The sequence below is a fragment of the Agelaius tricolor genome, unplaced genomic scaffold (genome assembly GCF_023055355.1).
Source record: "Agelaius tricolor isolate 1412-34295 unplaced genomic scaffold, bAgeTri1.0.p SCAF_16, whole genome shotgun sequence".
Classification (NCBI taxonomy): Eukaryota; Metazoa; Chordata; class Aves; order Passeriformes; family Icteridae; genus Agelaius; species Agelaius tricolor.
The window spans coordinates 13201272-13226399 of record NW_027269276.1 but is presented as its reverse complement, the minus strand read 5'-3'; the positions used below and the strand labels follow the sequence as shown (position 1 = coordinate 13226399).

The 25128-nt window shown below is 41.8% G+C and overlaps 1 protein-coding gene across 2 annotated transcripts in view; it reads left to right on the top strand.

Annotated features, from left to right (window-relative positions):
- RFX7 (regulatory factor X7) overlaps nucleotides 1-24801 on the top strand; it is a 49240-nt gene extending 24439 nt beyond the window's left edge. The window contains exons 3-9 of one of the 2 annotated variants that reach the window (XM_071441586.1): nucleotides 4274-4356; nucleotides 5139-5261; nucleotides 11214-11334; nucleotides 13120-13200; nucleotides 13868-14075; nucleotides 16308-16603; nucleotides 17485-24801. In XM_071441586.1, the coding sequence (XP_071297687.1) occupies nucleotides 4274-4356; nucleotides 5139-5261; nucleotides 11214-11334; nucleotides 13120-13200; nucleotides 13868-14075; nucleotides 16308-16603; nucleotides 17485-20796 (4224 nt within the window). In that variant the 3' untranslated portion in view covers nucleotides 20797-24801. The remainder of the gene's footprint in view (nucleotides 1-4273; nucleotides 4357-5138; nucleotides 5262-11213; nucleotides 11335-13119; nucleotides 13201-13867; nucleotides 14076-16307; nucleotides 16604-17484) is intronic. The other variant, XM_071441587.1, reaches the window with a different exon arrangement.
- The last annotated feature ends 327 nt before the right edge of the window (nucleotides 24802-25128 follow it).

Here is a 25128-nt window from a genome sequence, read left to right as displayed (position 1 = left end):
TCGTTTTTTTGTTTGGAGTTTTCCTATGGTAATCCCCTTTGACAACTTTGAAATTAAGCTTGGCTAATGTTTGTGACCTGACAGTAGATCAGCAGTCAGAGAAAACCAGAAGGAGAGAACCAACCCACCAAGGTCAGGAACCCTGAAAGATATTCTTTGATTTTGGGGATTCATATTCAGATCTCTAGGTTCTCTGTTTCAAGCAGAAACATGAATAAACTCTGTTTCCTATAGCACAGATTAGGTCCTTAACCTCATTTTATGCTGAATAAATCTTTGTCTCTTTATGCTGCAGAAACTTGCAGTGGCAAGTTAGTGTCTCCCAGAATGGAAACAGATATCAAAACCTGCTATTTTCATTTTAAAAACCCTACCCCACATAATTTTGGTCATCCTGGTTTATTTCACAGGTGTTTATTTTGCTCAATCAAAATGCCTGTTAAAATTATAAAGAAAGTTGCATCTGTTTCAGTGAAAATCTTGTTCTAGGTCTATGTTAGGCAGCAAAAGGACAGATTCACTTGAAGCAGATCTATGTGGTTTAATTTGTTTGCTACTTATTTTGTGCATTTCTGTAGTTACCTATCCGTATTTGGTAACTGTCAAAACAGAAATAGCAGAGATGTCTGTTCTTTCATGTGTTACTGAAAGTCTTTGCTTAGCTGTGACTTGAGGTTTTTAATTCTTTGTCCTTAGTTTTTCTGTCTCAGAATATAAGATTGTGGAGGTATTTTGAGTGCTTGATAGATTTTTGGCTAAATTGAAGCCAAGTTGTAAAAATTAGTATGAACACTGCCTGCTCCCCATCTTCTTTGAATCTTCCTGTGCTTTATAAGGTTCCAGTGGCAGGGAGTAAAGGTAATGTGTGAAGAGCAGAGTACCAGAGGCAATGCTTTGTGCTGCCTTTACACCTCAGTCCTGCAAGCACTTTAGCATGCTTGTGCATTTTTCTAATGCAACTTCAAGAAATATGATTTATAAATAGCCTTTGGAGAATTAGACCATCTTCATCTGATGTGATAGAACCAGTCAATCAAGGTCAGGATACTTCAAGCAGGATTTTTACTTAGATCCTTTTAAGTAGCAGAAAAGGATTCCCCAGACATTGCACAGGCTCTGTGGTTTTAAGAACAGCAGTAGCATGAGCTTTAACAGGCTGCACAAAGGGCAGTTTGTCCAAGGTAGTGCCAGCATCACATTCTTCCTTTTGATGCCACTCAAATGGCATCATTCCTTTTCTCTTCCACTCTAATGACCTATTTTTTCCACACTGTTGACCTATTTGGGGATTGGGGTGGGAATTTGTAGAATATTTTGTATTCGTGTTTCTTTTTATTTATTTCCATATGCATCCAGCCTAGCACAAAGAGTAAAACAGAATGAATGAATCTTTTTCTGCTTGGTCAGTTAGTAGAGCAGCTGAAGTGCTTCTCCAATTTCCCAAATTCTGTGATTCTGACTGCGTTAAAAAGTTGTAAATTCTTGATGCTTTGAACAATGGCAGTAGCAGCAACTGCAGTTATTCTGGATTCACCAGACCTTTAGCATTGAGAGCTGGTGGATGTCAGCTGAGATTGAAGAAGAGACTGTACTTACCAAGACTGTGACCAAGTTGTGAGGGTTTCAGAAATATGTAGAGAAAACAGCCTAAACAAAACACCGTTTAACAAATTTTAACTGAACAAAATGTAGTCTTTCCCAAATCTACTTGCACTGAATGTCACACTCCATCTCCTTGCTGCCACTTCTTCAGTTTTAAGATGATTTTCTCTAAATAGATTCAGTCTCATCTAATAAGCTTAGGTTTATCTAATTATCAGCCAGGTAGGATTACCTCTGTGAACTGCCTGTGACTTCTTTTAACTCTCCCATTCTGAGGAGGTCCTGCCTTCCAGGGCTTCCTTGCTACTGTTGCTGGAAGCTGAAGGGGTTGTGCAGCAAGTGCTGCCTAGGGCCAGGCCTGGAGAGGAGTGGGGTTTGAGTGCAGGCAGTGAGATAACATCACTCCAGCTGCCTCTGCCAAGGATGGGAGGCAGCTGTGATCCTCAGGCACCTCAGATGTAGGGATGCAGTTTTGTTCCTGGGAGAGTGACCACCTCACTCACATCCTTTGGAAAAGGTTCTGCTAACACAGTCCCAGTTACATTTTTCCTTTTGTTGCTGGGGTTTTTTGTTCTGTTTTTCTTTAATTAGGGGGGTTGGCAGGTGGGACCTGTGTAGCAGAGTGGCTCAGGGCCCTTCCACACAGCCCTTCCTCCTACCATGACACAGAAATGACTTCAGCTGCAGTGGGCACTGAAACTACTGCAGTGTATTTTGATGAAAGGTTTAATATTTCTTCTAAGTCCTTGCCTCCTGTGTTGCACTTGGGCATAGATTTGGAAGGGAGAACTTGTCTTTCACTTCAGTGTCAGACTCATGGGGAGAGGAGGGGGGGATTTATTTTGCCTGGGGTGTTTTTGTCTCATGGATTAGTGCTTACCATGCAAGGTAATCCCACCCAGACAGTGTCCTTTGGTGTGCTGCTTGGGCTTTTGCCATTTAAAACAAAAGGAGCTAAGTTCCTTGGACAAGAGGATGTCTAATAATGAAGTACACTTTTTCCTGTTAAATTTCTGTCTTCTGAAAAATGATTAATTTTCTGTAAATTCTTTCTTTGGAGAATGTTGACTTTGCAATAATGAGCTTGCTAAAGGAAAACCCACCGATTTAAATGCTGTGATTCATACAGGAAAAGCAGAATAGAGAATTTGACAAAATGCACCTATTATTAAGAAATACCTCTCTGGATACTTGGTGGTCTGAGCACCAACCACTGCTGTGTAAGCTGCTGTAGAGCCACACAGAAATTGGTGTCAGCAAATTTCAGGAGTTTGTCAGAGGAAAAAAACCCAACCAAATGTTGTGGTTTGCTGCAGCTTATAAAAGCAGCACATGCAGTGTCTGTTACCTGTGTGCTGCTGGAAGGGTTTCTCTTGGCTCTGGGCAGCTCTGTGGCATCGCTGGTGTGTGCAGCCGTCCTGGGGTGGGGTTTGCTGGCTGGGATTATTGGGACCCTGTGCTTTCCCTGCACACCCTGTCCCACCAGTCCTTGTGCAGGGGCTGGGTCAGGGAGGAGGAAGTGGAACCTCCTCTTTCATGTGCTGCTCTCAGTTTTGTGCCAGCAAGGTTGGTCTGGACATGGCTGGGTCTGGCAGGGAGCCCCAGTTTGAAGAGAAGTTTAGGATTCTGGTTTCCCCACTCCCCATTCTGCTCACTGCTGAAGTGAGCCAGGTCTCACTGCATGTTGGTCCCTTCGCTTTTCTTTCCCTTCTGGAAGATGTTACTTCGGAGTAAGACACCAGTAAAGACAAGGAGAATTAGCAGTAATCCAGAAGCTGTATTCTGACTTCAAAAAGGATCCTGTGAGTCTCCAACTCTGTACTGATGATGCACCAGCTCAGGCAGTGCTTCTGTAGCATCTTCCCAAAGGAAACCTCCTGTGCTTCCTGCTGCATGGCTTTCCTTGCATTGCTTTTGAGCAGGCCCTGAGCAGCTTATCACAGCTGATTTTCCTTCTATTGCTAAGTCCATGCACTGGTTTCAGATGACCCAAAGCTGATCTCTGTGTAGCAATCACTGGCTGCATACACCAGGTAAAACTCCCCCTCGTGTCTGATCCTCAGCTGGTATTTCTGGAGGAGGAGTCTGGCATAACTGAGATGGATGTTCACTGAAGGGCTTGTGTGCAGTAACAGTTTCAATAAGTGATTTCCAAAGGAAACAAAAGAGTACATATGTACATAGGTTTTTAAATGGCTTATGAAAGTCTACGAGTGGATAGATATTCTTACTGAATAGAGTGGATTGCAGGGTCACATCTGGCATTCTGTGCTGTTACAGCATAGCTGGTTGTGATTCTGCTTTCTCAGAGGTGCTTCTTGCATGCTCTGACAGGATCAGGTGTTCATGTTACATGTCTGGTTACAGAAACAATCCATTGTTAACATTTTTCCAGATTCTGCTTTTATTGCATGTGAATTTTGTAATTGTAACAAGTGTTTTCTGGTGGGTGAGGATGTGCAAATAAAATAGGAAATCACATTTCTAGTCATGCTGTGCTCACAGTCATGTTCTTTCACATAAATAAATATATTCTTGCTTGAAATTATATTATTTAGGAATATACTGTCAGATAACAATTTTTAGCTGTCAAGCTCAACTATTCTTACTTGCTTTTTCCTCTCCTACTTCTCTCCCCTTTTTTTTTCCTAAACCAAAACACCTTATTTAGCAAGAAGTTGAGAAGTTTACAGACCTAGAGAAACTCTACCTCTACCTTCAGCTGCCTTCGGGTCCCAACAATGGAGACAAAAGGTATGTGTGTGTGTGTAAAGGTGAGCAGCGAGTACTGAAAACTTGCTTTACTTCCTGTGGCACTTAACTGCTGAGGAATCATTCACATCATGTTGGTAGCAGAAGCAACCTTTATTAAACATTAAGTACTCTTTTTTCCCTGAAGATCAGATGTTGCGGTTTTTTTAAACTTTAGAATATTTTATTGCATGAAAAGCTTGTGATTATAAATATCCTGAAATGAAAGAGTCATCAGAGAAAGTGTTTCACAGTCTGTGTAATTGTTCCTATACTGTTTATGTATGAAGTCATAAAATAGCAACACCAATGTGATGGTGGGTGAAAGAAAAAACTGATGGTATTTCTGGTAACACTCGTTTGACTAAAGGAAGTTCTAGAAAACCAGCCTGTAGATCAGTGTTGCAAAATAAACCTCTTCCCAGCAGGATGGTTATAGCAGGCAGATCCTATAGGAAGCACACTGAGTATCTCCTGGGAAAACTGGGTGTTCCCAAAGGACATCTGGCAAACTCAGTGGGCAAAAGCTTAGAGGTGGCCAGTAAGGAATAATAAATTTAAGAGTCACTGTGTACTCGCAGCTGTGTATCAGTCAAGAACTGGAGTGTGGAGTCTGTTAAATTGTGGATGAAAGAGGGAGGAACTGCTGCTCAGGGCTCAAGGAATAGGTGAATCCATGAGGTGCAGGCGCTCTGTGTGTGGTGTCTCTCCACCTGTATAAGCAGACAATCATGAAGTCCTCCCTAGAGCCATGTGCTGATGAGCCCTGCTGGTTGTCTCTGCAGTGATCAGCTGTCCATGTCGTCCAGCCGTGCCCAGCAGATGCACGCCTTCTCCTGGATACGCAACACCCTGGAGGAGCACCCCGAGACGTCCCTGCCCAAGCAGGAGGTGTATGATGAGTACAAGTGAGTGCCCTGTGTGCTGCTCTAGCTACTGCAGTGCTCTGTGACTCTGCAGGTACCCCACTGCTGTGTGGGACATGTGATGGACCATGCTGCTGTACCTGAGAGTGCAGTAGCTGCTCTGTGGCAAACTCTATTCATTACTACTGCCCCTGGAAATAAGACTGTGATGTTTAAATTGTGCATTACATGTACAGTTGCTGAAGGAAAGGTACAAGTATTTCTTAACAAGTGAAGATCAGTGTCAGGTGAATGAATGAATATTTGGCTTGTTTTGTGCAGTGGCACGGGTAAAAAGCATCAGTTACTATCTTACAATATGTGTTGGTCTGCTTGTTCACATACCTATATGACTGCCTTAACAAGGGTGAGGGGTTGAATTGTTGCCCATAGATGCAGCTGTTTTGCACATATGATCTTGCCCATCGCACCTTTCTTTCCAGAATGATGCATAAATATTGGACCTTCCTGCAGCAAACCTGATTTCTACAGAGGCACAATATATCTGAATATGTATGAAACCAGTAACCAAGGCCACTGTGAGTCTGTGTTGTCAAGTCTCAAAGCCACCGTGTAATGAGAAAACGATTAGAAGCAAGGGAGAGGGAGCTGTGTGATGAAAGTTGGATTTGAATTAATTTACAGAACATACCCCATGGGGGAGGGGGAAAGAAATAATCATCCTCAGCCCAGTTGCCTGAAGATGAATAACAGATTTATGATCTAGTATGAATATTTCCATAATCTGAACGATTACTGTAATTTGCAGGGAGCCGAATCCCTTCACCTCCTAAGTGCCTACAGGATTCACCCCATAGTAATTGTTATTGCAGGGCTGCCTTCTGCAAATGCCTCCTTTTAATGAACTCTCTGTGCTGAAGTGTTTTACCGTGCTGGAGCTGAAGCACGGCGGCAGTGGGGCTGGTAAACAAGCACACACCTATTTGTGAGCTCTGCAGGGCCGGGGCGGTGCCGCAGCCGGGCAGTGCAGCCAATGGCACAGACACAGCACAGCGGCCAATCCCCGCGCAGCAGCGCCCGCGCACACACAGCAACAGCGGCAGCTGCTGTGCACCACAGAGATGATGGGAGCCTTATTCTTAAATATATTTCTTATTTAATAATTTATGGCCTGCTTCAGCAACAAATCTGCTTGGCTTCCATGCTGTGCCAAGCTGCAGATGCCCGGAAATATCATCATCTACAGATTGTGGAGTGTGAAATTTGGATGGCTTTGTATGTAGCTGCATCAAGTATTTGTGTATTGTATTTTTTTCCCTAACAAAATAAGGGTGGTAAGCAAATATTCAGGAAAATATCAAATGTTTGGAATCTGTTCTCCTTTGAAAGCTTCTGTTCTGTTTTTAAAACATTCAGTTGCTTTGAATATTTTCATGAGCTATTCTTACACACAAAAGGAGAAGTAGTCTTGGAGTGGGACGTGGGGAACAGGCATATAAATATGTGAGTTAGTTTTGATATGTCCTTTTTCTTTACCTAAGGGTGCTAAGACCTCACAAAACTCAGTTCTCTTATATTAACCAGTTACCATTTCTCTCTTCTGTGTGCAGAGATGGATCTTGCATGAGCTCACATAAGCAAGCTTATGCACTCTGCATGTGTAAATCAAAAATGCCAGGCTTCAGAAGACTGCTGCATCATACCAGCATCTTTGTTCCTGCCATAAATTTTGGTCAAAATAAATCTTGCAGAACTACCAGCCTTCTGCATCACCTTCCATTTTTTTTCTATGAAGAGGGAATGACAGAAGCTTGCACTGCACAAGAGTTCACCATTGGCACATGCTGATAGTGTTTTCAGCTCCTCCACATTTCAGTAGCCCCTTCTCACTGTGCTTATTCAATACAGTGACTCTTCTTTCTGTTTTGTTACTCTTCAATTTAAGTGTGAATTCATGTTTCTAACTGGATAAAAGTGAGTGGATTCATCTTTCTTTTGAAAGGAGTAAAATAAATTAAAAATGCATCACAATATAAGGCAGTAGCACTTGGGAAGGCTAGAGCTTGCAGCTGAATTTTAGAAAGGAGGTAGATGGGAGCTGGTTCACCTCTTGTTGGTGCTGTGATCCTCCTTGTACTGACAGAATGCATTGAGTTGTAAGAGGCTGGGTTTCTGTCAGGTGCTCAAAGTTCTTCTGCCACCTTCCTTTGTGGGAAAACAGGCTGGAAAGGATGGGAGCTCAAGGGGAGGTGCCCAGCACGTTATCCAGCCTGCAGTCAATGGATGCTGCTTCCCATTAGATCCTTTCAGTGTTTTTATGTAAGTCAATTTTACTTGGGTAACTTGTCCCTATTAGAAAACATCCTCCTGCACACAGCCATGTGTAGATTTAGCTGAGTTTAGAGAATTAAGATTTCAAATCTAAATGCAGTCCTGCAGTACTTATGCAGGCAAAATCCTTACTTGCCCACAAAATGATTTGTTGAGCCTTCAGTAAACACTTGAGTCTTCTTATCTTACTTCTACTGCTGTGATGCAAGGGATGAAAGTCATTCATATTTAAGTTTGGTGTCCTGAAGATTCACTTGATACACTTAATATGGATTAGGAGGTCTTTGAGTCATCCTGTATCTCTTTCCTTTAGTCTGTAAATCATTAATCCTTGCTTTACTGGCTGCTAGGCCACTGGGTGCCACCTGATGCATAGATTATATGCACTAAGTGTTAAGAATATTAACCAACAAGTTAGAAGAATATTCAGAAGCTAACAGAGAAGAGGGCAGTAGGTATAGGTATACCATGTCTGTTGAACACATCAAGGACACAAGGTACATACTAATCTTGTTGGGTAGTGCTGAGCCAGGGTTTTTATATAAAATTCCCTGATAGGAATAGGATGGGACCTATTGTGTTGCAAAGTCTAGTCCCATGTCATAAGCAACTACCTATAGAATTCCTTTGAAAGCCAATCAAACTCCTCTTAAAGCAGTTGTTTCTCACTTCTGCTGCTGCTCCTGGGAGTCTGACCTGCAATTTCATTTCTCTAGTGGTTTTCAGACATCTGGTTTCCATCCTACCTGATTATAAGGACTCATTTATGTGCCAGCATTATTTGTCAGCCTAATGAGAGCCTACATCTTTCTGAGGTTCTTGACTCTAACCTGTTTTTGAATACCAGTTGTGTTGGAAGTTGGATAAACCAAGAACTCTATTTTGTTTCATTCTATATGTTCTTTATCATTTGCTATTCATGCTGTTTTTTCTGCCCAGGAAGCTGTGTAAGCTGGGCTGCATAGCCTCTCTTCATCAGCTTTTTGGTTAATTTTTTGGGTGTTTTAATCCAGTGTATTTTATGGCTGGAGTACATGCAATTTGAAGATTTTACCCAGAAAAGCCTTTTCTGCTTATCATGATGGGGAGCTCTGTACAAAGGAACAAAGCAACCACGTGTCCGTTGTCATTCCTGTCTCTGCCCAGACCTTCCCTCCCCCCCTCTGTTTCTCACCCACCCTTCAAAGAGCAAAACAGCTCCTGGGCTCAGCCATGTGCCAAGAGTGCAAGGAGCAGAGAGAAGAGCTTCAGGGGAGAGACTCCTGCTATGTCCTGTCAAGTCAATGAGAGACCACAGATGGACATGGAGGGTTCTCCGCCAAGCCAGGAGGGGGAAGGGCCATGGAGGATGATCTGTCTGAAGGCTGAAATTCCCTGATAGTACTGATAGCTCAGAACTTACAGGCTTGCAGGAGATTCCACTGAGGATATGAGGGGACCATTTAGACTCTATGTTCTTGCTGCTAGCAAGTGATTGTCTTACAGCAAATGTGCTAGACTTGAGGAATGGATAATTTTATTCCCTTTTAATTTATTTCATTTCTCTTAAGGGGGAAATAATTTTAATTTTGAAGTTAATAGTAGGTCCCTAATCCTGGTGTTTTGCTAGCTTGTTTTTTTGGGTTTTTTTACTTAATTTTGCTGACATTGTTGAGTTTCAATCAAAGATACTACTGTCTATAGAGAAATTTGGAGAGTCCTTCTTTGAATGGTATTTGAGATTTGAAGTTGTAATCAGCATCAGTAAGCAACAAAGACCCTCCATTCAGGAATTTTCAGACTGAAGTTTGAATCCATGGAGGCCTGGCAAGATGCAAGGGACAAAAAGCACACAGAGATCTATTTATAAAACATGGAGCAATGTCTGATTCCTATGAGGGTACTGTAGAGGCAGCAAAGAATTCCTTTGTAATAACTTCAAAGGGACATATAGAAACCAGCTTCTGTGAGTGACATATGTTGAAATGAAATGTGTTGGTATATAAATTGGATATAAAGCTTCCTGATATTCCACAGAAGCTAGACTGATGCCTGACTGTGTACCTACCAGTTGTAGGCATTGTCTCCTGGTTTGGATGTGGTGGGGAGGCTCTGCGGGGAGTGTCAGCACCTAGGAGTGTAAATGTTGCTGTTTGTCTTCATGAAAATCATTAAATCTGTGGTGGTGCTTTCCAAGTGGAGGTTACCAACATACAGCTAGGGTGAAAGCAGCAGATACTTGTCTTGTAGTAACCAATATTTTTACTGAGAAAGTAAAGGTAGTGGGAGTATCTCAAGTAATACACAGAGCTTTCTACAAAGCTACAACTTGAAGAGAAGACATTTTGACTGGCCTGCTTGGATGCAGACACTGTTACTAGGTGATGCTGGTGGTGAAGCATCTGTTTCCTTCTGCTGTTTTTGCTTTGCATCTGCCTGACTTTCTGGGCTTGGTTTGTGTGTGTACCTGATTAGAGGCAACTGTGGGCTGTGAAGTCATTGTTTCTCTGCACTCTTGCTGGTAACCACACTGATCAGGTACACCTTTCCAGAGGCAGGTTGGGTTTGTGTATTGCTGATAGGACTTCTCACAGGAAAGGAGGGCGTTGCTGTCTCGTGTTGACGCTGTGGCTGGTGGCAGTCTCACTGAGAAGGTTTTATACTGGTGCATTTTAGGCCACAGCACATCTGTGCAACAGTGCAGGGAGTTGCTGTCTTTGTGCAGCCTTATGCACTTCCAAAGCAGGTCCTGGTTTCCTCTGCTTTATGTTTCTGATTTTCCAGAACATTCACCTTTTGCAGCAAAATCAATAATTCTTGTTCTCTGCCTCAAGAATGTATTTTTTAAAATGTCTCATATGCCAAAACAGAATTCCTTTTGCTGTTTTTGAGAACTGAAGACAGGTAACAGTGGCCATTTTACTAGAACAAGTAAAGGTGGCAAAAAAAATTACATTTTGTTTCTTTATTGCCCTTATATATTGCCCTATATCTTCTCAGGTTGTATACTGAGCTGCATAATGCTCCTCATTTGCAGCAGTTGGAATCTCTGTTAATTTAGGACTGTTAAATAGGGTTGTCTATAATCAAGCAGCTCTCAGAGTTCAATAGAGCCACAGTTGTAGGAGGACTGGGTCCTCAATATGTCCTTATGTTACACCTATAAAGCTGGTTCCCTGGTAAGGCATCTTTTAAGTTTAGTTCTGTTGAGGTCTGTTAAATAGAAGTTGTATATGCAAAATCTTTCTCTGGACACTGACACATCTCTTACCTACTGCTTCTCAAATATTCCTGCAGGCCTTAGCACACTCAAGCTGTGCTTCTGGCTGGAACAGGGTCTCTGCTTTATGATGTCCTGAAATATGTGAATTGAAACATATGCTTCAAACTGAGACGTGGAGTAAATCTCAGCTGTGCTCTAGATAGTGCCACTGCTTGTTATGTCTCCACATGACTTGTCTTTGAACTCAGTAGAGAACAAGGCAAAAACTATGATATTAATAGCTCTGTTTATACATTTTTAATGCATTCAATTCGTTGTGGATGGCTTCATTAATGTTAAATGTGGTTCTAAATATGGACGGGGATAAGTGTTTTCTTTTGAAAACCTTTGGAGTCTGGCATGTAGGCTGGCCTCTTGCATTAACTATGATTCCATTCACGCTTTCTTTCTCTTTGTTGCAGGAGCTATTGTGACAATCTTGGCTACCACCCATTAAGTGCTGCTGACTTTGGAAAGATCATGAAAAATGTCTTTCCAAATATGAAGGCCCGTCGTCTAGGCACAAGAGGCAAATCAAAATATCCTTTGCTAGAACGCTTCTCTAACTTGTTCTGCTCTTGCCTGGTGAACATCTGTCGTTGTGGCTTAACTACCAGCTAAATGTAGAAGTAATGTTGAATAAAAAATGCCGACACTTTTCCAACGTTCTTTAAAAATTATTAGTTGCAGTAGTGTTAGGTTGCAAGATATAACTTTGGAAACAAGTATTTAAATTTAGGTTCTGACACTTAGTTGTCACAGCAGCAAGGCATCAAAAAAGTTTTATAATTTAGTGCAAAGAGAGATATTGGAATAAAGGAACCAAAACTGTTAGTGATTTTCAAGCCAGTTTTTTCATCAGTTAGAATTGTTTCTTTTCTGAGCTGAGAATTGTACCTTCCCATGAGAGCCCTTAGAAGCCATGGTGAAGTAATGTCCTACCTGCTGCATTCCCCAGGGCTGGCTCTCGCTGCATCCTGACGTGCTGGGTGGGCAAAGCCCCTGCAGTAAGCGGGGGAGGGAGAGCATGAAAAGGCTAAAAGGCATTGAGGTGCTGCTAGGCCCTAATTAAAACCCACTCAGAAGAAGTAACAATCATGATACGGATGTGCTGTGAAAATGGCCTTTGCCAGGTCTCACTTGAAATGTGCACTTAGACAATTAAATGCTAGCAGGCAGCCCAGAATTGCTTGTCTTCCATTGAAAGAACCTTCCATGCTGCAGCAAATGGAGTTTTGTGTCAGTTAAACTGTTTCATAAAATACAGAGTTGGATTATCTGGCAGTGAAATCTGAAACTTAGTGCTCATGCTTGGATAGAGCTAGAGAAGTGTTAAGGAAGAGCTCATACAATGTAATTGTAGCTTGACCCAGGGGATCTCTTTAAGTTCTATTTCCAATGTTTCTAATTCAGAATGATTAAAATGTGACCTTGTCTCACACCTACCATAATTCCCAGGCTCCTTAGGTTTCTTTTACTGTAATTATGCTCCATTCAGGTTAATGCAAGCAATTGCAAACTACATGGCCTAGGAAAGAATGCAGACATGTTTACAGAATGTGAAAAACTAGTGATCCTGGAAAGGATTTGTGTATCATGGAGAAAAGGCACTGTGTGTGAACTCCCAGACTGATGCTGTGGAGAGGAAAAAAAAGGCTGATTTGATTTTTAGCCCTATAAACAAGTGAGTACAGATAATAAAGGGAGCATATTTTTGTGTACCGATTTGATGAGATCAGTGTAAGAAAAAGTCTGGGTCTTTATATTTTCACAGAAAAATTATCATGAATGAGGAGAGAGTGCCTCAAAAATAGTGTGAAATCTTAGGAAGAAATGCATTCATTGGGCACTTTATTTTGTCCTGGGAAACTTCAGTTTGAGGAAGTCCTTCAGGACAAGGAAACAAAGCAGAACCTAAGTTCGAGAATGCATTTTTTAATAGTGATTAACTTCTTTCTTTTTTTATTAATCCTCCCATCTTGTTTTAGAAAGAGAGTTTAGTAAAAATTTATGTTAATGATTTGAATATTGAGTAGCTAATTGAAGCTGCCTGTAATGGTTCATTGCTTGTTCTAAGTCATCAGATGAAATTAATCATACCCAGCATCTCTGCATGGATTGAGAAACCCAGTGACCTGGCCAAGAATGCAGCCATTGATGGACTTTTGATTCTGACTGGCTGTGAGATCATGCTAATGACAGGAATTCTTAGTTCTGTGTTGAGTTTGCTTTTGAAGCTTATGAGGGTTATCAGAGGAATTGCTGCTCTTCTCCCCTATCCTCCAGCTAACAAGCAGACAATGTTGACCTTAATTGTTGTTCACATATTGCTACAGTGGACTGAGGAAGAAGGCTTTTGTGCATATGCCAACACTGCCCAACCTTGACTTTCATAAAACTGGAGATGGGGTATGCTATATATTTGCTTATTTATATATATTTCTGCAAGTTAGCATTTATTATGCTGTTTTTCTGTCAGAACTTTTCAAAACAAAGTGAAGATCTATGCAGCTTTTAAGATTTTTCTTTGATTCTTATATTCTGAATCATTGTTTAATGTTTTTTTCTGTAAAGTTCATGATGAATTGCAATACTCTTAAACTAATTTAGGAGGTGAGGTAGACATCTACAGTGTTGCTATCTACCATATACATATTTTAAACTCTGATTCTGTTTTGCTTTTACTGTATGTTTTTTAAGTCAGTGCTAGGGAAGAGATACCCCCAGTGAAAGAAGCAGTTCCTGGTTAATAGTGACTGCTGAGTAGACAAGACTGGATACTGGGGAAATGAATTGTCGGTGTACCAAATATTAGGATTCTGTCTGTGATTTTCTTCCAGAAATGTCAATTCCATATAATGCCTTTGGGAACAACCCACAGATTATTGTTAAGGCATTTAATTTTGAAAGATACTGATGTTCTGATCTCATTCTCATAATTTCATGTAAAACTATGAACACACTACTCCAACTTCTGGCGTGATTCAGATAATAATTTGCTTTCTAGTTTTGTTTTCATGCCTTAATGACCCTTGTTAATGTAAGTAACCTTTCCTCCTTTGTTTGTTTGGTTTAGTTGGATGGAGCAGAGCCGTCGGGGCAGCTGCAAAGTGCCGATGAGGAAGTGGTGTCTGCAGCCTGCCGCCTTGTTTGTGAATGGGCCCAGAAAGTGCTGAGCCAGCCCTTTGATACAGTCTTGGAACTGGCTCGTTTCCTTGTCAAAAGTCACTATATTGGTACTAAGTCAATGGCAGCTTTAACAGTAATGGCAGGGGCACCAGCAGGTAATGAGATAATGCTGAATGGTGAAATGGGGGATCTTCCTGCAGAGAGTAGTAACAGCTTGGTTTGAGAAAGCACTTCTCTTCAGGGCAAACTTTAACACTGACTCTGAGCAGTCAGCATTCATTTATGTGATTTTAGACACATTGCTGAAAATTACTGTTCTTGCTAGTAGTCTGGGTAAAGATCTGAAAATCAGCACTGGTCTCAGGTTTAGGTGGTGATCCTCCCATTTCTCTGGTGAGGATCCTGGTCTTTTAAAGCACTTCAGGGTGTGTGAGTAATTGTGCTGAACTTAGATACTTGGCTGGAACAGGAGTTTGGTGCTATTACAGTGCTGGTTTGTAGATAGACTGCTGGTGTAGCTGTGTTTCTGTCTGCTAATTTGCCCAAGTTTGGAAACAATTTTCTGTCAAGAGCAGATTTTTTGATGTGGTTTGTTTCCTTCTGCATGCTCGAAATCAGTCACTTAATCATTTAGTGTGTTTTGGTGACTGTGGATAAAGTAAATTACAAAAATAAAGGATGAGAAGGGAAATGCAGGTGCACAACATGCCCCCAGACTTGCCTCTGAGAAGTTCTGACTAGGCCTATCAAGCTAAATAGGCTTGTCTTCAGATCAAGGCCAACCTCTTGAGACAGAATGGAAAGCGGTGTTCAGGTGATCCCCTTTGGGATCATGCTGTTTTTCCTTCCAGCTCTCTTTCCTTTATTCCAGCTTGGACCTGACAGGGGGCATGGTGGGTTTTGCTGCTTGTGTGCTGCATTGTGACCTAACACCTTGGCTGCATTGGTCCTGCTTGCCATGCTGCTAGAAGGGGCACTCAGTGTATGGACAGCTCTTCAACTCATGGAGCTTCCCCTCCTCACTTCCTTCAAGGAAGATAGTTTCCTTCAAGGAAAAGGGCAGTTACTTCCAGTGCATGCCTCTATGGCTTGGATGGTCATTTTAGAAGAGGCTCTTCCTAGCATGACAAAAATAATTCCATTCGTCTTGCAGGGAACTATAGTGTCTCTGTGCATTAACTGAGAAAAAAACAACTTTTACCCCCAAAGAAAAGTTGGAGGGTTTTTTTCCTTATCAATATTACTTGCCCATGTAGAATTGTGTGCCAGTAATTGCAATATATTTGGGCATTTTGCTGCTCTGTGAAGAAGAAATTGTGGAAGTGCAGACATGTTGTGACATTCAACCTCTCATGGTACATGTGGAATGCTGCTGAGACAGTGGGCTTCCAGATCACAGTTCCTGAGCATGTGCTGGCCATCAAAACCAAATACTTGGGTTTACTATTGTAAAATTAATATTAGTAAAACTAGTAATGTAGTAAAATGGTGTTGATTAATTTATAATTAGGAGTAATTTTAAAACTCTGTAACCTCAAAGTGTAAATGAAACAATGTTAAAGCATTTCTAAAGGGTTAGTTCAGCAAGGTTATTTGGTCTCTAAAGAGCATGCTAATCCTCTTGACTGTTAATAAACAGAAGATCATAAATGTGATGTGATTTTGTAAGGGAAATTAGTGCTAGCTGCACAGAGGACACTAAGTCTGTTTTCTCCATGAAAGTGACACTTGCCTGTTTTGTAAGCAGCAAAGTAATGTCTCCAGAAAAAATGCATTGTTTTTTCAACTTTTTCTCCTTTTTTTCCCTGAACACTTGTTCTTTTGCCATTTTCCCCCATTATCCCTGATCACACAGAGGTTTGGATCCGTTCTGATATTAGATGCACTGTATTTAATGCCTTGGCCATTATATAATGTCATATACTCAAAGCTGCTCCTCTGTGGCACAGACCCACAGCTTTCTGGAAGCATTTTTCATTTAAAGCTGCCTTAGAGCAGGTAACAAAACGACGGCAGGTGCTGGATTTTAAAGGCTCATCTGAAGCGTGCCCGCCGCCCTCTGCTGCCAGTTCAGTGAAGTGCACCAGGCTGAGATTGTGCTGACACACAAGGTGCCATTTCACATTATTAGAAACAAGAGGCCCATACAGAGTATTTTAGCAGCTAATGCCCAGCTTGTGAAAAAGACAGAGATTTTACCACAAATGTGGGAATAAACTGAAGCTGAATAAATTTAAACATGAAGTGGATGGGAGCAGCTCATGGAGGAGGTGTTCCCAGAACAGTTTTGGAGATGCCTGCCAGATATTCTCTGTTAGATGTAGAAGTGGCACCACAGCAGACAGGGTATGTTTGGTTGTAATTCATTCTCCTTCTTTTGTTTTCAGGAATAAAAGGGATCCCCCAGCCCTCAGCTTTTATACCTACTGCTGAAAGTAATTCTTTTCAACCACAAGTGAAAACTCTGCCATCTCCTGTTGATGCTAAGCAGCAGCTGCAGCGTAAGATCCAGAAGAAGCAGCAAGAACAGAAACTGCAATCTCCTTTGCCAGGAGAGTCCCCAGTAAAGAAAACAGAGGGCGCTGCAACCAACGGTGTGACCAGTATATCTAATGGAAGTCCTGCCATCCTGTCCCCTCCACCTATTGGCATTGTTGTGGCTGCTGTCCCCAGCCCCATACCGGTAATGCTCTCCAGCAATTCTCTAGAGAATCCACCCTATGAAAGGGTTGTACATTGCCTGTAACTAAGCAGTGGTGTCAGTGGATTAGGACAATTTCCATTCAAAGGCTTGGGTGCCTTGATGTGTTATAGCACATTAGTTACAGGTTGATACAGAGGCAGCAGAATTCTGATCATGTAACATAGGCCAAGTTCATCTTTGAAGTCATTAAAGTGAGCCTTGACATGAAGTTTAACCAGATGAGAGAGCTGACACCAGTTGTGTGGGTCACTGAGGCCCTAATATGGAATCTAAATTGCTTTTCATTGGCCTAGTGCATTTAGTGACAGGTACAATTTTGTTTTGAATGAATGTCTGTAGTACAGAACATTTTTGTCTTTCAGCCTTATAAAATTGGGCTAGGGAGTACAGGAACGTTATTTGGTGTTAAGATGTTGGCTGTACTGTTCATTTTGATAGGTAAGCCAGTTTTTCTGCCTGATAGTGTGTTTGTATTTAACTCACTTGTGAAACCTTAACAATGATCAGTATTTTGAACACATCCTCTCCTCTTTAGCCTTTATGTCAGTCTTTTTGTCCTAGGTGGTGAAGAATTGTATGAGAATGACCCTTTCATTAGCAAAAGAGCAGACTAGTGTATACACCAGTGCCTCATGCCTTAAAAATAGGAGACATCTGTCTGTCTACCAATCCTTAGGCAGAGAAATAGAAATTGCCTTGGACAAGTAGAAGAGCTTATTTTGTTTCAAACTGATATTCACTAGCTTTGGTGTATCGAGCTATGTTGTCTTTCACCTTTGAAATGCCTGGGGCTGAGGTCATGTGTGGCCTTGGGGACCTCTGGCTTTGTTACCACACCTTTCCTTTTTCTCTCTTTGCAGGTGCCAAGAACCAGGCAGTTGGTGACTTCTCCAAGTCCTATGGGATCGTCTGATAGCAAGGTCCTGCCGCTCAACGTTCAGGTGGTCACTCAGCACATGCAATCAGTCAAGCAGCCACCAAAGACTCCCCAGAACGTTCCCGCAAGCCCCGTTGGTGACCGCTCTGCCCGGCATCGCTACCCGCAGATCTTACCCAAGCCAGCAAACACCAGTGCTCTCACCATCCGCTCTCCCACCACGGTGCTATTTACCAGTAGCCCAATCAAGACTGTTGTGCCAGCTCCACACGTGAATTCCTTAAACGTGGTGAAAATGACAGCAATATCTCTCGCCCCGAGCAGCAGTAGCGTGCCCGTCAAACAGACGCCTTCAGTTAGCACTAGTGCAGGAGCAGTGGAGGAAGGGAGGACTGGGCCACAGATCAAAAACGGATCTGTTGTTTCACTTCAGTCTCCAGGATCCAAGCCTAGCACTGCTGCAGCTACACCTGCAGTCAAGATCAAAACAGAACCAGAAGCATTGCTGGATGAGAACTCTGCACAGGGCCAAGAGAGTTCTGACGTGTCTAAATCCATAAAGGCAACCCCTGACCTGCCTCCTGCACAGCTGATTAATTTTGAGGTTGCAGCCTTGAAGGTTTCAACGGATGATGTCATGGAGCTAAAACCAGGTAAGGGCTGTGATCAGGAAGCTGAAGAAGCAGGGACCAAATATAAGACACAGTCTGATGAAATCACACCAGTTTCTTCAGCAGGCAATAATCAAAGCACTCTTAAGCTCACAGTTGCCAGTCAAAACTTGTCCAGCACCAGCATCAATTCACCTCCTACTGGTGAGTCTATGATTAAAGACAAAACATGCACTAAAAGTCCAAGAAAGCGACAACCTTCCACACTTCAGGATTCCCAGTTACCACCTGTAAAGAAACCACTAGTGGAGCAGTTTGCAACTGGTAATGCTGTGGAGGGTCAAAAAGCTAACAACGTTAAGAAGGCTCTGAAGGTTGGATCAATAGCTAACAGTGACAATACAGCAACACTTGCTCAAGTTCCCATCAAGGTACCCGTGACAGTACCTGTACCTCCTACAGCTGCTGCAAACTTAGCAACAGACCTTTCTTTGAGCACCAATTTAAATACCTGTGATCCTGCTTTAGAACAGCAGCTTGCATCAGCATCATCTCCAGATATAAAAGTAAAATTGGAAGGAAACTTGTTTATCATAGAAAATGATTCAAAATCTGATGGCAGCTTTAACCCAAATACATGGCACCATATCACCAAAACCTCTGATTTTGCATCTGTGAACTGTGATCAGCAGCAAGATATCAGTGTTATGAGTATTGCTGGGCACTCTGGCTCTAGTGACTTACAGGAGTCGGCGTGGGAGCCGGTGCACTGCGAAGGTATGCAGCAGGATGTGTACAGCCAGCAGTTACAGAGCCAGATCCAGGACTCCTTGGATCAAATACAAGCACAGTCTTCAAATCAGTTACCTCTGCAGTCTGAGCTGAAAGAGTTTGAGCATACAGTCCCTCAGTCAAATGAAAACTTCTTTTCGTTTGATGATGACCTTACCCAGGACAGCATTGTGGAGGAGCTGGTGCTCATGGAGGAGCAAATGTCCATGAATAATTCCCATCCTTATAGTGGTTGTCTAGGAATGGCACTTCAGAGTCAGGCTGCAGCTCAAGGAGCTCCCGTATCATCTCATCCAAGCAGCACGCACTTTTACCATTCGATCCATAACAACAGCACTCCAATTCACACTCCCACCCCCACTCCCACCCCAACTCCCACTCCCACCCCAACTCCAACACCCACCTCCGAAATGATTGCTGGATCTCAGAACATGTCTCGAGAGAGCCCTTGCTCAAGGCTGGCTCAGACGACTCCCGTAGACAGTGCCCTCGGAAGCAGCCGGCACACGCCCATTGGCACACCCCATTCCAACTGCAGCAGCAGTGTCCCTCCGAGTCCTGTGGAATGCCGAAACCCATTTGCATTTACTCCCATCAGCTCTAGCATGGCTTACCACGATGCCAGCATCATATCAAGTAGCCCTGTGAAGCCAATGCAGCGGCCTATGGCTACCCATCCTGACAAAACCAAGCTGGAGTGGATGAATAACGGCTACAGTGGGGTTGGTAATTCCTCAGTTGCCAATCATGGCATCCTCACAAGCTACCAGGAGCTGGTGGAAGATCGCTTCAGGAAACCTCACGCTTTTGCAGTTCCTGGCCAGTCGTACCAGTCTCAGCCGCGCCACCATGACACTCACTTCGGTCGTGTGACTCCTGTTTCACCTGTGCAGCACCAGGCAGCCCCTGTCAGTAGCACTACCAAGCAGGAGGGCTTTGCTGTTCCTGCTCCTTTGGACAACAAAGGAACTGGTTCATCTCTCAACAACAGTCTGAGATGCCGGAGTGTGAGCCCTGCTGTCCATCGCCAGCGTAATCTCAGTGGAAGCACTGTTTACCCTGTGTCAAATATACCACGTTCTAATGTGACACCTTTTGGAAGTCCAGTGACTCCTGAAGTTCACAACGTATTTGCTAATATCCATGCAGACACCAGTGCCAATAACATAGCACAGAGAAGCCAGTCAGTCCCGTTGACTGTGATGATGCAGACGGCCTTCCCGTCTCTTCAGAAACAAACAAACACTAAAAAAATAACCAGTGTGTTGTTAAACAAACTTGATTCTGATAGTGATGATGCAGTGAGAGGTTTGGGAATGAACAACATGCCCTCAAATTACACAGCCAGGATGAATCTCACTCAGATTTTGGAGACATCCAGCGCTTTTCCTAGTGCCAACCCACAAAGTATGATCAATTCCAGCACTTCAGTTTATGAATTCCAAACACCAAATTACCTCACAAAAAATAGCAGCACCGATCAGATCAGTTTTTCTTCTGGAGATAACCAAGCACAATCAGACATCGGAGAGCAGCAATTAGATTTTAGCAGCACTGTAAAAGACCTTTTAGGGGAGGACAGTCTGCCAACAAACCAGCAGCTGGTGAATCAGGTGGCGTCAGATCTCAATAACGTTGCATCTGTCTTTCCCAGCGACATCAGGTTGTCTTCCGAGCTCTCAGGCAGCATTAACGATCTGAACACTTTAGACACAAATCTACTGTTTGATCCAGGTCGTCAGCAGGGACAAGATGATGATGCTACACTGGAGGAATTAAAAAATGACCCCTTGTTTCAACAAATCTGCAATGAATCCATTAACTCAATGACTGCATCAGGTTTTGAGTGGATGGAGAGTAAGGATCATCCTGCTGTTGAAATGTTGGGTTAATCTTGTTTTATAATATGTATGTAGCACACTGTATCTAAAAGACAGACGTATTGTATTTGTCTTAATGGAAGTGCCTCCCGCAGCAGAAACACTTGCTATGTATTGTGGCATTTTGAAAAAAGTTTGCTGTACCTGTTGCTCATTCTTCAGTAAGGAAAAGGCAGTCTTACCAATTTTAAACAAATCTCTGAAGGTGATGGGCTATCAAAGAGCCAGTATTAAAATTTGAATTTTGGAGTGTTTCCCATTCAACATTTCTTGTTCTAGCAAATAAAGAAGTGGTTAATGGCAGCCAGTGATGACAGCTATGGTTGATGCTTTGGGAGGGTTTTAATTCAAGCTTGTTAGTAGGCTTTCCATACTTTGTATTGGTTGTTACTTCTTAGTAGGTGATCTTTACTGACCTTTGTCATCCAGGTTTGAAATGCAGGTAGGTCATGTGGTGGGGAGTGGGTACAAGTGGACCAGGTGACATGCAGATGCCTGATCATTGTGTAGCTGTCTGGAGCACTGCTCGATGGTGAACTTCATGAAATCTCTGTAGCACTGGTGCCATTGGCATCTCCAGTAAAACACAGAGATGGGAAAAGCTAACAGGAGTGATCAAGGAAAAAGATGCACTAAATTTTTTTATTTAAGAGAAATAAATCTATGTAGTTATTTTATCCATTAATATTCAAGACATACTTGATATTTTAGTTCTCATGTCAATGTTTTTATATTAGGTAAAATTAATGCAAAAAGATTTTGAGCACTGAGATTTAATCTAGGCATAACCCCCATATATTAAAGCGATAGGTACTGTGTATCAATGCTAGAGAAGGAACATGGTATTTTCCCTCTTTTTTCTTTTTTTTTTAATAGAGAGCTGCTGGAGCTCATTAAAATACTGTTTCTAAAAGCTCCTTGTTTTTTAAGTTTGCTCTTTCCTAACCTAGTGGAGGGCATAGGAAGGTGTTATTTTTTTCTGTTTCAGTAGGTTGAGCCTTTCTGTCTTTCTTGCTCGCCCTCTTTCTCTCAAACAAAAGATTATTAAAATATTAGAAAATGTGGTTAATCTAAAAATATTTCATATAGAGCCATAATACTGCCAGGCACTTTACAGATAAACAGTAAGACATTTGATCATTCTTTTGGTAAAACTTCTTTTGAAAGTACTTACTGTTTTAGAAGCCTGAATTCAGTTTTCAAAAGTGATTTGACAGGGTTGATGAACCTGTTTGTTTTTTTTTTAAGGAAAAAAATGCTGCCCCTCTGGAAAATGAGAATTAGACTTCTGTCTCACTGGTTCACTCAAACCAAAAAGACCTTTTATTTCATCAGCATGGCATACATGGATCTCTAATGGTCAAAAGGGAGAGGTATTTACCCAGCTATGCCTTGATGCTAGAAAGAGGACTTGCAGAGGCAGATTTTTACAAAAGAAGTGGTGCACTGAGTATACTACAATACTGTCCCTTAAGCCTAGTATAAAATGGATTACTTTCCTGTTACCTGACACAAAGCAGAAAATAGAGCAGGAAGAATTTTCTTCTTTTGCATTTCTTTGATGAGTGGTCATAAATTTACAAAGGGGGAGGTTCAGTAAACAACCCCCCCTAGATTTCTCTAAGGGGAAGATGCTCAGATTTTTCATGTGATTAGTGTTTTTCTTTAAGTGACTTGGTGGTCTTCTGTTTCTTTAGTTTTTGTAAATGACTTGAGATCCCAGTACTGGTCAATTTTTTTGGCAGTGCTGATTCAATTTGTGCTGCTGCATTGGCACTGGAGGTGCTGGTATATCATGGCTTCTCTTGCCCTTCCCCCAGTTCATCACCAGTTTATGGCTTCTTCTGGAAGGACGAACAGGTGTGCCAAGTAATAGCACCTTGTGGGGGCCTGATTTCACTGTGCTTGCATCAGAAGTTTTGCCACTTCAGCAGGATCGAACCTGGGGAGTTCTGATCCCTCCTTGAAGCACAAGCATGTTGATTTGCTTTAAGACCAAGTGACTCTTCCAAGGTGATGGGGAGGAGACTAAAAGCTGCATAGTAACCTTCTGCTTGTTGTCCTGCCAGGTGTCTGTCAGTAAGACTTGAAGTAAGACTTGAACCATTTTTCTCCTAGACTGAAGTTGCTGAAGGCAGGGCTTGAATCCTGTACTTGCCCATGGCCTTTTGAGAGGATGTGTTGAACAGCCTCTCACCCTGGTAGGAGGATGGGTCTGAGAGACACTCAGCACCTTTTTGTTTCTGTTCCTGACCCTGTGTGAAGTGCCAGCACTACTGTGAATAGGTGAAATCTGCTTCGATGAAGGGGGAGGGTCCTTCCAGCTCAGCTCTTGTGTGATGCTGTGACTCAGTGGCAGCTGCGGGAGGAGCTGCCCGGGCTGCAGCAGCCCGTGTCCCACGGTGGGCTGGCCTCACCTCGGGTCTCAGACACTGACAGAGGGCGCCTGGGGCAAGGAAGGTTTAGCCTAACTGCTAGTTTTTTTAAGATTTCTCACAAAAGCAAAAGTAGATTTAAAGTTGATGCATTCTAAATTATGCAGCCATCACCAAAGGTTTTTGAAAGTGCGTTTAAAATTCTCTTTTAAATGCAAGCATTACATTGGGCCTAACATGTGACTTAATTAGCAGAAATATTCTATAATCAGTGGGTTTAAAGCAAATATATGTTTAATTTTAAAAGTATTAAATTTGATAAGAATTGTTTCAAGTAAAATCCAAGGCACAGGCACAGCTTTGTACATTGGTATGTATCATTCTAGAGATGTTTGTGTGTTGGTGTTATAATTAATGTTAGGTCCCTGTACTTAGTGCTAGTTAGTTCTTTATGATACATTGAGACAGAGCACTACTGCACACCAAAGTATGCAATACCCAAAGGAAAATTCTGTGATCCTAACAAATGGAAGCCTGTCTTTGTCAGATACTCCAAAACTTTGAATTTGAGACAGTTCTGACCCCTTGTTTACATTATTGGCTTCCTACTAACATAAGAAATAAATTATTTTGATAGCAGTTTTTGCTAAAGTATACAAACTAGTGAATTTGTACCCTGTGTACAGTATTGCAGCAAACACTTTAAATTTGATTGCTTGGTTAGTCCAGCAAACTTTCTGGGTTCATATATTGCACTAAAATTCTGTTGAACCTGTGGCAGGCACATTCCTTAGGATAAATGCAACAAATACGGCCCACAGATTTAAAAAAAAGGCAAAATGAAAAAAAAAAAACTTTTTAATGTGTTTCATTATTAAAAGGCAAAATGTCATTAAAAGTGACAGGTGAAATTGTCTTATGTAGCAATGTGCATTGATCTCAATGAGATATTTCTATTTTTGATTCTCTTACATGAGAATATTGCAGCAGGAAAAATTAAGTTTAGTTTGCTTCACCATGTTAATACATGATCACAAAACGTGCATGAGTGTTAATGACTTAATCTTGTACAGTACTAGATATATTCCTGTAACCACTTTTATTTTTTTTATTCTTTTGCTGTATTGAAGCTGGTTCAGTGTTAACCAGGTGAGCATAGTTATTCACAAGTTATTTACTTTTTTATGTTAACTAATTCAGCTTAGTTATTGTTGAATATGTTCCTTTCTTGGATTATTTTTTATTGTTCTGGTGTTGAAAAACATTTTTGCATCATTTTATCATGATAAGAATTCATGAAGTAAATAATTTGCAAATAATTGCAATAAGCACTGACTTCCGAACTGAAAAGAAGGAAAGCGTTTCTTGTGCAGTGCATCTGAGGATCATATAATAGTCTTGTACTATACTGTGCTTTATTTACTGCACCATAAGGAAAGAAAAATCCCTGTTCCACATTTTCATTTAGTGCAGGAAATCCAGTTTCTCCCCTCTTCCCCAGTGTTTTGTTGTCTGTTGTACTGCTGAAACTACAGTAGTTGAATATTGCAGTAGCATTTCAGTTATTTTTTTTATTGAAAGTGCTCAAAAATTGTTTTTTAAATGTTTTCAAAAACAATAAAAACATTTTGTATTAAAATTATTTCTGGAGTTTTTTCTTTATATGGAAAATGTGCTTTAGGGCTGGCCTAAAATACAGAACTTTGTAGTTTGTGCAATGACAGAGGACAGGTGCCCGGTTGAACCTTGCTGCAATTGCTGAGCCCATTAAAGCTGAGTGTGAAGGTGAATCTTCCTCACTGGGGTGCCTTTGTCAGACTTAGTCCAAGTGTTGGTTTCTTGCCTGGGTGTCAGCTCTTGCAGTTGTGACATGCAACATCCCATTGCTGGTGTTGCCAGCCACTGTATTGGTGCTTGCCTGGTTCTGCTTTCCATGTTTATGAGGCACTCTTACAAGATAGTGTTAGTG